This window comes from Colossoma macropomum, unplaced genomic scaffold (genome assembly GCF_904425465.1).
Source record: "Colossoma macropomum unplaced genomic scaffold, Colossoma_macropomum, whole genome shotgun sequence".
Classification (NCBI taxonomy): Eukaryota; Metazoa; Chordata; class Actinopteri; order Characiformes; family Serrasalmidae; genus Colossoma; species Colossoma macropomum.
In genome coordinates, this window is record NW_023494794.1 from 731,511 (window position 1) to 744,789 (window position 13,279).

Consider the following 13,279-nt stretch of genomic DNA (forward strand, 5'->3'; position numbering starts at 1 on the left):
GACTGGACATTAATTAATGAAGGTCTTTTGCACAGTACTATATGTCACTCTTCATCATCATCAAGAGCGGCAAATAGTGAATGTATTTCAGTTAGAAAGCAGATGTGATGAAGCTTCAGTCTTGCTTTTTTACTGAATCAGTTTCTTTGCAGTGTCTGAGCAGGAGGAGGAGGGATATTTAAGCACTGGAGATGAGGCTCCTCCCAAACCTGCTGCTGCTCACTTCCCTCATCATCTCTGGCTTTAAAGCCTCAGGAAGGTGGATGGCACACACACATGTGGGTCACCTGCCACTGCAGTAACATCTCCTCATCCTGCAGCTTCTCCTGAGGTCAGTACAGCGCGACCGTCCGACGTTTGACCTTTCCACTGTGTTACCTTAGAAGCTTTTACAGTCACAGGTGTCTTCTGAGTGCAGCTCTTCAGTCTTTTAAGTCTTTGGTTATCCAATTTTTTCAAATGCCTTTAGTTTTGTTTTTTTGAAGAAGAAAATGAACAGTATGAGATGCAAGTGTTTTCATGTTTTCCTCAAGATTTTTAATCCTTATGTTTTCTTTTGTTAAATTTCTTGTAACCTTTTTAAGCCTATTTTTGTTCGTAAGAAGAAAGATTAGGTGTCCAGATTTGTTTTCGGAAAGAAAGCTATCTGTATCTGGGACTATTCTTAATTGTTCATGTTATTCCAAGTCTTCCAAGTCTTTCTTTGACTATCTTGAAGTTCTTGTAAGTTCTCCACTAATTTCACTGGTTTTCAGAAGGACAATTCGCTGTATCTGGTACAGTTCTTACATTTTCAAGCATTTCCTTTGGTTACACTAAACTGTTTTAGAAAGTCTATTCAAATCATTTCTTGTCCTTTGAGAAGGACAAGTAGCTGTATCTGGCAGCCAACTGTTCTTAATGTGCTATTTATGTTATTCCTAGGTCTTGTGGTGTTTCCCGAAGGAAATGTAGCCAGTTTTCGTTCAGTTCCTAGTTTTTTTCCTAGTCATTTTTATCTCTTGCAAGATTTTTCTTTGGTTATTCTCTAGTTTTTTCAGACTCTTATCAACTTTTCAAGTCTTTTTCTGAAAGAAAGACAGCTGTATGTGGTACATTTCTTAATTTCCGAAGTCATTTCCAATTATTCTTAGATGGTTTTCTTCGGTTATCCTTAAGTTCTTTGCCAGTTTTGTGAACTTTTCAAGTCTCTTCTTTGTTTTTAGAGGTTCTTCTTGGATTTTTGAAGTTTATTTAACTTTTCAAGTAATTTCATTTGTCAGAATGACAAAAAGGAAGCTGTAATTGGTACATGCTAAAAAAAGATGGTTCTTTAGTAAAGGGAATGGTTCTTTTCATTTTATGATGCATAAATGGTTCTTTGCATGGTGAAATCGTTCTTCAGATTGAAGAAAATAGTTCTGTATAGCAACAAAACAGATTCTTCTATTGTTAATATGAAAGGTTGTAATAATAGAAGAACCCCTTTTGGTGCTATGTACCAAGCAAAGAACCATGTGAGCATGAAATGGTTCTGTAAAAACATGGTTCTAAATAGAACCATTCCCTTTACTGAAGAACCCTTGAACAACCATCTCTTTTAAGAGAGTACAGTTCATAATTTCTCAGGCATTCTCAAATCTTTGTCTTTTCTTTGTTTTTTCAGAATTAAAGGTGGTTGTATTTGGTGCAAATCTTCTTCAAGTTATCCTCAAGTCTTTCAGTCCAATCCTTTCAGAAGGACAGGTATCTGTATCTCGTGCTGAAGCCCCGCAGCAGATTCAGACGAAGGTCATAATGGGCTCGAGCTCCTCGTCCTACGCCCCTAAAACTGTCTACCTGGACGTAGATGGTAAAGTTCAGAGGGTGAGTGTCTTTGAAGGACTAATGTTCTTTACAGCTGTGAGCGGAGGCCCTGCTGGTGTTATGACCATCTGTCATCACTCATATCTCTCTGCAGAGAAAGAGCAGTGTTCTAATGCCCCTATGTAAATGTTTCACTGTCCATAAAGTACTTACAACCACATGTCCTCCTGTACATAACCAAGCAGGCTTAGAGTGGAGGCTCCGTCTGGGTCAAATGTTGATGACATCACATGCTGTATGTATTAATAGTCACAAAGCAGCATCTTCAATCCCCATTGTGGTGCTTCTGTGTTCTGATGGTGTTAAAAACAGTCAAAGGATCATTGCAGGTCACAGGTGTCTGTGGCATTTACAAGTAGCCATGCCACCTGCAGAGAGCAGCCGAATGACTCACCGGATCCTTTAGGCTCTCAGTGGGCCGTCTTTATTACATATCTGAAAGGAGAAACAAATCAACGGTGTCAAAACTTATATTTTCATGTAAATTGTAGCTTTTCCTGGAGTTAGTAAAGAAAGTAATTAAAGTTCCTTTAAACATTTAAGTAATTCCTTAGTTTTCAGAAGGAAAAATAGTTGTATCTGGTATAATTCTTAATTTTTCAAGTTATTCTGATGTCTTTCACATCTTTTCTTTGGTTTTCAGATGGAAAAATTATTGTATCTGGTACAATTCTTCATTTTTCAAGTTATTCTTAAGTCTTTCACAACTTTTCTTTGGTTTTCAGAAGGGTAAAATAGTTGTATCTGGTACAGTTCTTCATTTTTCAAGCCATTTTTAAGTCTTTCACGCCTTGTCTTTGGTTATTCCCAAGTTTTTTTGCCAGTTCCTTCAATCCTAGTATTTTCTTTGGTTTTCAGTAGGAAAGGTAGCTGTGTCTGGCACAATTCTTCATTTTCCAGAATATTCTCTTCATTATTAAGTCAAATAAAATAAATACACAGTTAACCTAAAGAGACAGATTAACACTGTGATATTAAAATGTATTTGCCTTACTTTTAAAAGAAGTGGGCACAATAAAAATGATGGCGAAGTGTGTTTCAGAATGACGAGGGCTCCACAGCTTAGAGAGACAGAGCTGTGGTGGCTCTGAAGATGTCTGCTGTCCTGTCATCCTCAGGTCATTTTCAGTCGCCACTGCAGTCCGTGTGACATTAAAGAGCTCCTCTGCACATCGTCCAACATTGCCAGGTCAATAATCTCCATTATTAGCTGTTCTACACTCATCTGTAATGTAATTTTCCATTTAGCCCCTTTCTAAATGTTCCGTTTTCTGTCCTGTGCAGAAACTCAGCGATACTTCTGGTGGACACAGAAGGAGCGCTCATATCCATCGACCCCACCATGCCTACGAACTCCCCCAAGTAATCCTTCTTCATCACTAACTTCGTCATGTTGAGCGTAGTTTGCTTGAAGTAACTCTAATATTAGTGTTTTTCTGTTCACAGTAACCTGTATAAGGTAGTCCCCCACTCCGGTCAGGGAGGAGGTAAACAAAACTCCTTATTGTGCTTTCATGCTAATTCAGTATTGTTTATTATGCTAGCTGAGTTAACCTAGCTAGGTTAACTTGGACGCAGCTAATTTTAGCTTCTTTTTCGTCAACCACTTATTTGACTTTTCCGCTCCACCTTAAATTGCGCAGCTGTTACACCCCGACGCTTACCTGCTTGATGCTACTTTAGTATTATTGTATAACTTGTACAAAGCCTCTTGTTCACGTTGACCGTTCCACCTTAAATGGTGCAGCAGTTACATTGTGGCGCCTGCACCTTTTAAGGTGGAGCGGAAAATTCAAAGAAGAAACTGGGGACTTCTTCTGTTGATGCCATTTTTTGCGGATTATTATCTATAATTAATTCGTCATAGTGTTTCACAAAAATAGTTGGAGTCGCTAGCTATTAGCTAACACAAACATTGAAGGGGAATTCCACTGATTTTTCAAAATTTCTTTATAATTAAATCGTTGAGATGTAAATGAAAACGCACTTCCTTTCATAAGCTACATTTAAAAGGTGGGTGTCAGTATGAGAGCTGTAACTGTCTTCTTTCCAGTCAAATAGATGGGTAATGTAATTTTAAACCCTTATAATAAAAGAAGCTGAAATCACACTTTTTTTTTTCTACTGAAAGTCGACCCATTTTCCCACAAATCTGGGATATAAACTATAAACAGATGGAGTCTCTTCAGTGATCTGCTCTGTAAAAACTATTGTTATAGAATAATACAAAGAGCGTCTAAGATTTTTGGCTTTCAGCAGTAAATTGTAAGCATATAGCAATATGTGTATGATCATAAAACACGTTCTGTTAATTTGAGGGGAGCTTTTACAAATATATATATATATATATATTATATATATATATATATATATATATAATTTAACTATATATATATATATATAGTTAAAATTTACAGTTATTTCATGCAGTTACTGAATAATTTGCCTTACGATTTCGTCATGTAAATTCAGATGGACAAACCAAAATATACCCTGGTCAATAAGAGGTTAAGTTACAGTGATTTGATGTGATATGGAACCAGATAAATGAAGCGTTTAATACCTCTAAAAAAGTAAACGCTATTACATGAAACGGTAATGCCTTTGACATTGTTTTGCAAAAAGAGACGGGTTTGGCCTGAAATTAGTTTTTTAAAATCCATTCATGGCAAACAGGTACATGCAGGTACATGTTTTAAGACAAAGTAGTCCCCCCAAAAAAAGATATTTTACCAGATTTACCACAATTTACCATCATTAACATTACATAAAAACTTGAGTAGGTTTGCTGGGGGTTTTGTAAAGTAAATTAACGGCTATATTTGTACTGTCGCATATGGGACCTCTGGTTCCTATCACCACCACTGTAAAGAAATCCGTGTCTGTAACTTTCTGAACAATGAACTACTTCTCATCAAACCACTCTGAATGACTTTGTTTACATCTCAGTGATTGGCTTATACAGAAATTTTAAAAAATCGATGGAATTTCCCTTTAATTTTCTGAACTGTAACATGTAGTTAGCTTACATGGTCTATATTAAGTCAAGAATAGAGTTATACATATTATAGGAAACCAATGTAAATGATTTTGTCTGATCTTTGACTACTCCAGAGAATTATTAACCATCTCATTTTCCCCTCCAGAGAAAGAAGACATGTTCCAGAACGTTCTCTCACAAGTGGCTGAGCAGTTCAGTCGGTAGGGCTTCTGATCACGTACCATGTTTTGAACTTGGCTTTATTATTTGTGTTGGATTCCTCCTGTTACTGTCACATTTAAATGTCTTATCAGTTTGACACAGAGAACATGGGGCCTCTCTGTTTCAGGGCTTTCAGGATAAACGAGCTGAAGACTGAGGTGACCAACAGATTGGCCATGCTGGAGAAGAGAGTCGAACGTGAGCTGTTGCACTGTTTGGTTTTGAATGTAAACTGAAAATCTGAAAAAACTGACAATGTTCTGATTTTCAGAATTTTCACACTTGGAAAATATTTCCAATTAGAGCTTGTGAGCTTTCTGTCCAGTGATGTTCTTCTGGCCTTTGCAGTGGAGGGGCTGAAAGTGGTGGAGATTGAGAAATGTAAGAATGATCTGAAGAAACTAAGGGATGAGATGACCTCTAGAGGCGGAGCAAGGTAACACAAATCCTGCTAAACATTTGTGGCACTTATTTGAAAGTCCTGCTTTGACTCATTATAAACCCTCCTAATAAAATCCTGAGATGGATAATTTGACAAAAATTATTTATAACATTTAAATCTACATTGTGTATTATTGTCCAGTACTGTGCAAAAGTCATATATTTAATTTTCAGTCAAAACCATTTAAATAAAATTATTCAGTGGTTGATATTTCTGAGTAGATGAGATATGATAATACCACTCACATAAAGAAGGAGTCAAAGGAAAATAAGTGAAAAAAGTTTCCAAAAACTAAGACTGAACTTTGGTGGTGTGGAAAATGTCCCTGCAGATTTATTTGAAAAACTGAAAGCAAGACTTCTGAGAAAAATAGAAGCAGTAATAAAGGTGAAGAATTGACACACTAAATACTGAAAAATCTGATATTATATTTAGTTGTTAAACCATTTTTTATGCTGTTTCCAGAAAAATTAATAACTTGTACTTAATGCCTTTTTTTTACTTTTGACTTTACTTTTGCAAAGTAAGTCAACGAAGGGTGGTCTCTGATTTTTACACAGTACTGGACATGAAAAAAAAAAATGCTGCTGTCGGACCAAAACCTCGTATTTTTCGTATCGTTTTTCTGTTTTTGACAGAATTTGAAAATACCTACTGTCCTTTATATTGTGTGTAAATTTCAAGATGAATAGACTAAAAGAAATGACCCAAAATGACTTTGAAAAATGTCTGGTTCCTTTGACTTACATTAAAAGTAATGTATGTTTTTTCCTTCTCCTGTAAAGTTATCATTTTGAAGATACGAGGTAAATATAAGTGTATAATATATATTTGTGTTCTAAGTGTGTTATGTGGTAATCATTTAGGTTTATACATATATATTAATGATTCCAAACTTACGAGCAGTAGCACATAACACATTTAGAACGCAAGTAGTCTCAAGTTGTCTAGTGTTCCAACAGTGTTAACAGTATTAGCAAATACAGATCTGATTATTGTAATTATTATATGTTATTATCTTACACCTTACAGAACTTCATAACTGTACTCATTTTACTTTACCATTTTAGCTTAAATGTTACATTTTCCTCTGAACAGGGTGAACTGCAACTGCAAATACAATTTCACAGACGATGGAAAGAAGCTCTCTCCAAGACGTGATGTCCCAAGTTATCCAAAGGTAATAAAACAGGGCCTTCCTTTCAGTACAAGACCTCTAATAGCCATGAAACAGAGACTTTATTCATAGGATGAAACTCTTCTTGCACTCTTCCAATGTCTACGCAGTACACACTTTCCCAGGAGACTATAGAAGCTCTAAAGAAGCCCACCTTTGATGTATGGCACTGGGAACACAATGAGGTTTGTCACATTATATGTATGTGAATGGATATCTATGGGTTATATGGAGTTCATTCTGTTGGTGGTGTTACTAATAGTGGGGTTATAGGAGATTAAAGGCAATATTATTATTCTGGTCTACAGTTATAACTGCATGTTAAAATCAGTTCTCATATTAGAGATTACAGACTTCTGATCTGTAACTGTTGCTTTCTGCCATTTTGCTTAAAGCAACAGTTCAATAAAAAAAAACTCCAGTTTATACAGTTTTATCCTTAACCCACATGTAGTTGATCAGCCAAGACAGGTTTGGTTCTTGTAGCTTGTAGCTAACAAGTAATGGAGCATTTAGCCACTAGCTAGTGTTGAGTTGTTTAGTAATCTAAAATAGACTTGCTTATGTGGTTTCTGACACTGTATGACATACTATTGTCTATAAAAATGGACATTTACAAAACATTTATACTTACATTTAGTCATCAGCAACTTACAACACATGCAAATGGTGTAAGTCAAGGTGATACCTAGAGATACTACATGAATCTATAACCTTAGAGACAAAAGCCATACCATAGTAGTTTGGTCTAGTTAAATGAATAAATAAGTGTAGACATTGAGGAGAGTAAACTAATTAATGGTACATCATAGAGTAAATTGCCACAAAGATTTCTTTACAGTGGTGGTGATAGGAACCACGAGTCACGATGTCTACAATGCAAATATAGCCAATTTATTCACTATGCAAACTGACCAGTGGACCTACATGTGTCTCTTGAGTTTTTAAATGTAATGTTGATACTGACAAAGTAGTGGTAAATTTCACAAATGGTGACCTTTTGATCCCCTGAGCCGACAATACCTGACTGAAGTGCCCTTGAGCAAGGCACCCAACCCCCAACTGCTCCCCGGGTGCCGTGGATAGGGCTGCCCACCACTTCAGACGCCTGGTTCCCATCACCACCACTGACTCACTAAGTTTCTCTGGAATGGAGCATTTCACATCAAACCACTCTCAATTACTTTGTTTACATCTTAAACATGTAATTATGCAGAAATTCAGCGTGGTTTGAGGAAAGAATGTGTTGATATATGCCTGTAGTTTGAACAGTGCTAACTGGGGAGGTATTACCCTGGTAGTTACATTAACCTTGTAACTCCAGTGCAAAACCATAGAAACAAACTACAGACACCAAATATGCCCTTGACTTATTAACAAGGGAGGAAACTGTATAAAGCTGATATTATGTTAAACTATCACTTTAAACATTGTTGTTTGTAGATGCTAAGCTGTTTGGAGTACATGTATCATGACCTGGGGCTGGTTAAGGAGTTCAACATGAACCCCATCACACTGAAAAGATGGCTGGTAAGATTCAAAGCAGCTCTGTGTGAAACGGCACCTTCTGTTTAGTAACACGAGCCAAAGACTGTTGTGTACTAATGCTGAATAATTACAGCTGGCGATTCAGGAAAATTACCGTGAGAACCCATTCCACAACTTCCGCCACTGCTTCTGCGTGAGCCAGATGATGTATGGAATGATTCACCTCTGCAACCTCCAGGTGTGTTTGTATGTGTGTTAATATTCCTGTTACTCACAGTATTTCAATTCTTTAATGATTGTTCAACTGTAGATCAGTATTTTTACCAGAGCATAACTTGCCATTGGGAAATTAGTTTTTAGAAGCCATTCCCATGATGTGAATATTCCCCTGATTACCATTATCATTTCATTTTTGTCATTACACTATTACACTACACTATTACAAATGACCTATTTTCTGTCATAATGGACTCAATCTATTCAACCTGACACTCATGAGTTGCCAGGTGCATGATTTTCCTGCCCAATTGAGCTTCAAAAATCATCTGTGAGTGAACGTTATAAAGATGCGGGGTACTTTGTTTGCGGTGTTATTTTCAAAATGTACTGCGGCCGTCAAAAAAGATTTCATTGCAGAAAAGTAAAAAATGAAAATGAAATTGTGTACAGTGGAGAGAGAGAGAGAAAGGAAAAGGCAAGTATGGCACTTTTTTTTCACATCATGAGGTTGTGAAGGTTGTGAAGGCCCCACTTGATGCACTTTGAGGTAAACCCAAATTTACCAACTGCATATTAAACCTATGAGATGTAGAGTTATTGTTGCTGTTTTGCTAAACTCTTTTTAAATGATTATTACATTTTCATTCTGTATCAGCAGAGTCGGCGTTTCCACTTGTTTTGATGCAGAAAAAATACAAAAAAGTGACAACTATGTCAAAAGTGGTTGTTCTTTCCACAAAACAAGACTGTACACACATCAATAACTTCTCATCAAATTCAAATGAAAAAAATCTACTCTTCAACTTACAAAGACAAATGTGGAATAGAATAGAATTTGAGCATAGTGTTAATTCAGTCAGATCACGAAGTCAAGCTTAAGCCAAACTCAAATCACCAGCTGTTATCAGCTCAGCTGACTGCCTGCTACGTATATGATTGACTAAATTCATCAAGGCGCTGCTTAAGCTGCTTTAGCCTGCCCATTTTCGCCATTTCCTCTGCAGGCCACTTTGCAACCTCATCCTGGCCAGTGGTTAGCCTTTCTGCTGCCAGAACAGAGCCATGCCGCTAAATATAACTTACTGCAAATGGAAACAAAATAGCCAATGAAGTGGTCCTGGCTGAACTTTATTTTCCATTTCTGGAAATTGTCTTCAGCTTCACCAGGTTGCACAGGATCCATAAAACAAATAGCAGAAAACAACATACAAAACACAAAATACAACATACAAAAACACACAAATGCGTCAGATATGCCATTTGTCAAAGTAACTGAAGTTCTACTAACATTAAATTTTTAATAGCCTAGTAAATAACTTCAACAGAATTTCTCTGCATATTTTAATAAGCCATATACAATGACAGCATGCTTTTGTTATCACCAGATACGTCTAATAGTTAAAAAATAGTTGTGTTGTGTTGTGTCCATGAGCCCCCGAGATCAGTTTGCTAAACTAATTTTTGTTCTCCTCAGGAGAAGCTGACTATGACAGACATGTGCATTCTAATGACAGCAGCTGTGTGCCATGATCTGGACCATCCAGGATATAACAACACGTAAGCAGTCTGTCTTTCATGTATACAGCCATGTGCACAGGTTTGACCGTCAGTTTTGTTGACTTTCTAGGTGAAAATAAAATATCTTCCACAGGAAACAAACTTAAATATGGCAATTCTTCGTGTGCAATTTCTATTTATATGCTAAATTTAACATATTAGGGAAAACATAAAATGTGGCATAACACCACGTTTTATGATTTTTCCTCTAATAATATTAAATAAAAGCAAATAAACAGTAATTGAGCATTTAGATGTGCAGAAGTGTGTTCTTTGTAGAGGATATGTTCACTTATTTTCACATAGAAAATCTACAAAACATGTCGTTTGAACTTTTTCCATGACTGTATCCAGCTACAAGCTTCTGACAAACCATTCTGCTCTGGCCTACAGTTCTAACTGGGAGCTGGTTTAACTGATAACGAAATCCATCTGAAGTGTGAAGGACTTCTTGATACCCTATTTATGTTTCCTCAACAGTTCACATCTTCTAGATTATTCTCCTCCTACTTTCTTCTCTGTGATCAGGTATCAGATTAATGCTCGGACAGAGCTGGCTGTCCGCTATAACGACATTTCCCCCTTGGAGAACCACCACTGTGCCGTGGCCTTCCAAATCCTCGCCATGCCTGAGTGCAACATCTTTGCCAACATCGAACCCGAGTCCTTCAAACAGGTCCGACAGGTACTGCAGCTCTCTACTGTCCTTAGAGTTGTCCAGAACGAATGAATGCATTAGCCTTTCAGATGACAAAAGCCCTAACACTTCAATATTGGCCTTGTGTCTGTTCCAGGCAATCATTACTCTCATTTTAGCCACTGACATGGCCAGACATGGAGAGATATTAGACTCCTTCAGACAGAAAGTGGACAACTTTGACTTCACCAACGAGGAGCATGTCAAATGCGTATGTGTTCTCTTTGCCCTTGTTTTTGAAAGAATGCACCATATTGTAAGAACTACATCCTCCAACAACACTTACAGCCGCCTATATGTTTTGCACTGGGCTACTTGCATAGTGCTTTCGTTCGTTTTTAATAGCATTAGTGCTTTATGTCTCTTTTATTTCTTTTATATCTGCGGCCTCATGACACTGCAGCTGAAGATGGTCTTGATCAAGTGCTGCGACATCTCCAACGAGGTCAGGCCTACGGAGGTGGCCGAGCCGTGGGTGGACTGTCTGCTGGAGGAGTATTTCATGCAGGTAATGGGCCATTCTAGAGCTTAACATGGCTTAATGTATTCAAACAGCTTCACATTTTCTCACATCTTACTGCTAATGGCAAAAGAAAAAAACAATCTCTAAATAGAACCTCTTTTGTATTTCTACATTTCACTGATTTAGAGTGACAGAGAGAAGTCAGAAGGTCTTCCCTGTTGCCCCGTTCATGGACCGGGACAAAGTGACTAAGCCAACTGCACAAATTGGCTTCATCAAGTTTGTCCTCATCCCCATGTTTGAAACAGTCATGAAGGTATCTGAGTTATAGAAATTGCAGGACATACGCTAGAAGGTTAAAGGGCCTATATAATGGAAAGCCAGTTTTATTTTTTTTACCATTGTTTTTGGAAAACCAACTTATACAAATCTTTGGTATAAAAGAGTTCATACAGTCAACAAATGGAAACTAAGCTGCACAAACAGTTTTGTATTGTTTTTGTGATGCCATAAAAAAGTAATTTACATATATTCACCTATTCTGCCTACAGCAGCTGAGTCTTGACACTGAAGTTATGAAGTTAGTGTTTCAGCTTGGACTGTGTTTTGAATGTGGCATAAGATAAGGCAGCCAATCAGAACAGAGGTCATTTTCATATATCAGTCTTAAAGGCATAGTAACAAAAACAACACTCTAAGGGAGGTGGGGAAATGGTTGTGTAAAAATGAATTATGACATTTTTGGTATGTAAAACTACACAAATGTCTTGTGTAGAATATGAGCTCTGTAAACCAACATTTTACCATAAAGAGCATTATTTTAGCATGATAGCAAAACTGATGTCTAATGTTGAATGTTGATCTTTATCAATCATGTTAAAATTACTGTGTTATTGTGTAGCTCTTCCCTCAGATTGAGGAGATCATGGTGCAGCCATTGCGAGATTCTCGGGACCACTACGAAGAACTGAAGCAGATAGATGATGCCTTGTCAGAGGTGTCAGTATATTTTTACTCCAACTCACAGATGCAGACATTCGGGGGCTAAAATTAGCATTTAATATGTTTCTTCTGTGTTCTGTAGTGCAGCATTGCATTTCTTAGTCTCACTGTTGGGACAGAATTCATAAAGTTGTATCTTTTTTGTATTTTTGTCTATCAGTGCTCTCGCACTACAATACCCAGCATGCTTTGCACAGATGCATTTGGCGATAAAGAATTCATATATAACAACACAGTCAGACTGTGCCAACAGAACTGTTCTAGAAATAATAATAAACATTAGAATACATTAAATACAAGGAAGTTATTAAGTCTGTATATCTGCACCAGGATTAATCTCTTTAGCAGCGCTGGCTAACTTTGTACGTTGTCTCCAGGCCCAGAAGAAGAAAACGGAGAGCATGTCATTAGGAGGAAAGAAGAAATAGACTTAGCCTCCGTCTTCCATGGTAACAAAAAAGTAAGTTTCAATTCTAGACAGGACCACATTGACATTCAGTGTGAAACTAGAGCACAATCTGATTCAAACTGACATCAGAAATAATTTTCCTATGTGGATCTTCACTTCTCTGCACTGAACTTTTCGTAATATTGTAACCTATTTCTACCTTTGTAACCTATTTCTGTCAATTCAGTTCTTAATCTCTCTGATATGCTCAGCTCCTGACCTTTGCACAAAGCTATTGATTATTCCTCATTTAATCACTGAACACGTTTGGCGCTCAGACTGTCAAATGCTGTATCTACTGCTGTTGGGCAAGACACTTTTAATGGCTTTTGAGCTTTGAATTACAAATGTGCAATGGTAGTCTGCAGGCTCAACGCTGAGGGTGGGCCTTACAGGGCAGTGCCTTCCCAATTAGAGTGCAAGGTGCATGCAAAGAATATGTAGGTTAGCATATATATTTTACATAGACTAAATGATTTTTTGTGAGTTCAGTGCCCTTGTGCAGATTCAGGGGGGATGGGGGGGCATGTCCTCTCCACTTTTTAAAATTATGCAAGATATTTGGGGGTTTGCATGTAAATAGTAGAAAGTATTTAAAGCCAGAATAGATTGCTGTTTTGTTTATAGTCTTGTTTATAGATTGTTTATTGATTTATGCCAGTTTGCCAGTTATTAATGGTCCTTCCTTTTTCTTCAAAGTTATCATCACATTCATCATTATTGGCTTATTTTGCTCAAT

General features: G+C 37.2%; 1 protein-coding gene across 1 annotated transcript; it reads left to right on the forward strand.

The window, feature by feature from the left end:
• Positions 1-284: 284 nt before the first annotated feature.
• Positions 285-12,561, forward strand: LOC118814979 (high affinity cGMP-specific 3',5'-cyclic phosphodiesterase 9A). Its single transcript, XM_036580896.1, is given in 20 exon segments — positions 285-331; positions 1,646-1,845; positions 2,964-3,034; positions 3,130-3,207; positions 3,292-3,332; positions 4,992-5,046; positions 5,175-5,245; positions 5,396-5,483; positions 6,588-6,669; positions 6,777-6,851; positions 8,110-8,196; positions 8,288-8,392; positions 9,848-9,930; positions 10,459-10,615; positions 10,725-10,838; positions 11,031-11,135; positions 11,277-11,303; positions 11,305-11,406; positions 11,992-12,087; positions 12,470-12,561. Coding segments are annotated over 19 exon segments (1,557 nt in total). The 5' UTR covers positions 285-331; positions 1,646-1,776; the 3' UTR covers positions 12,521-12,561.
• The last annotated feature ends 718 nt before the right edge of the window (positions 12,562-13,279 follow it).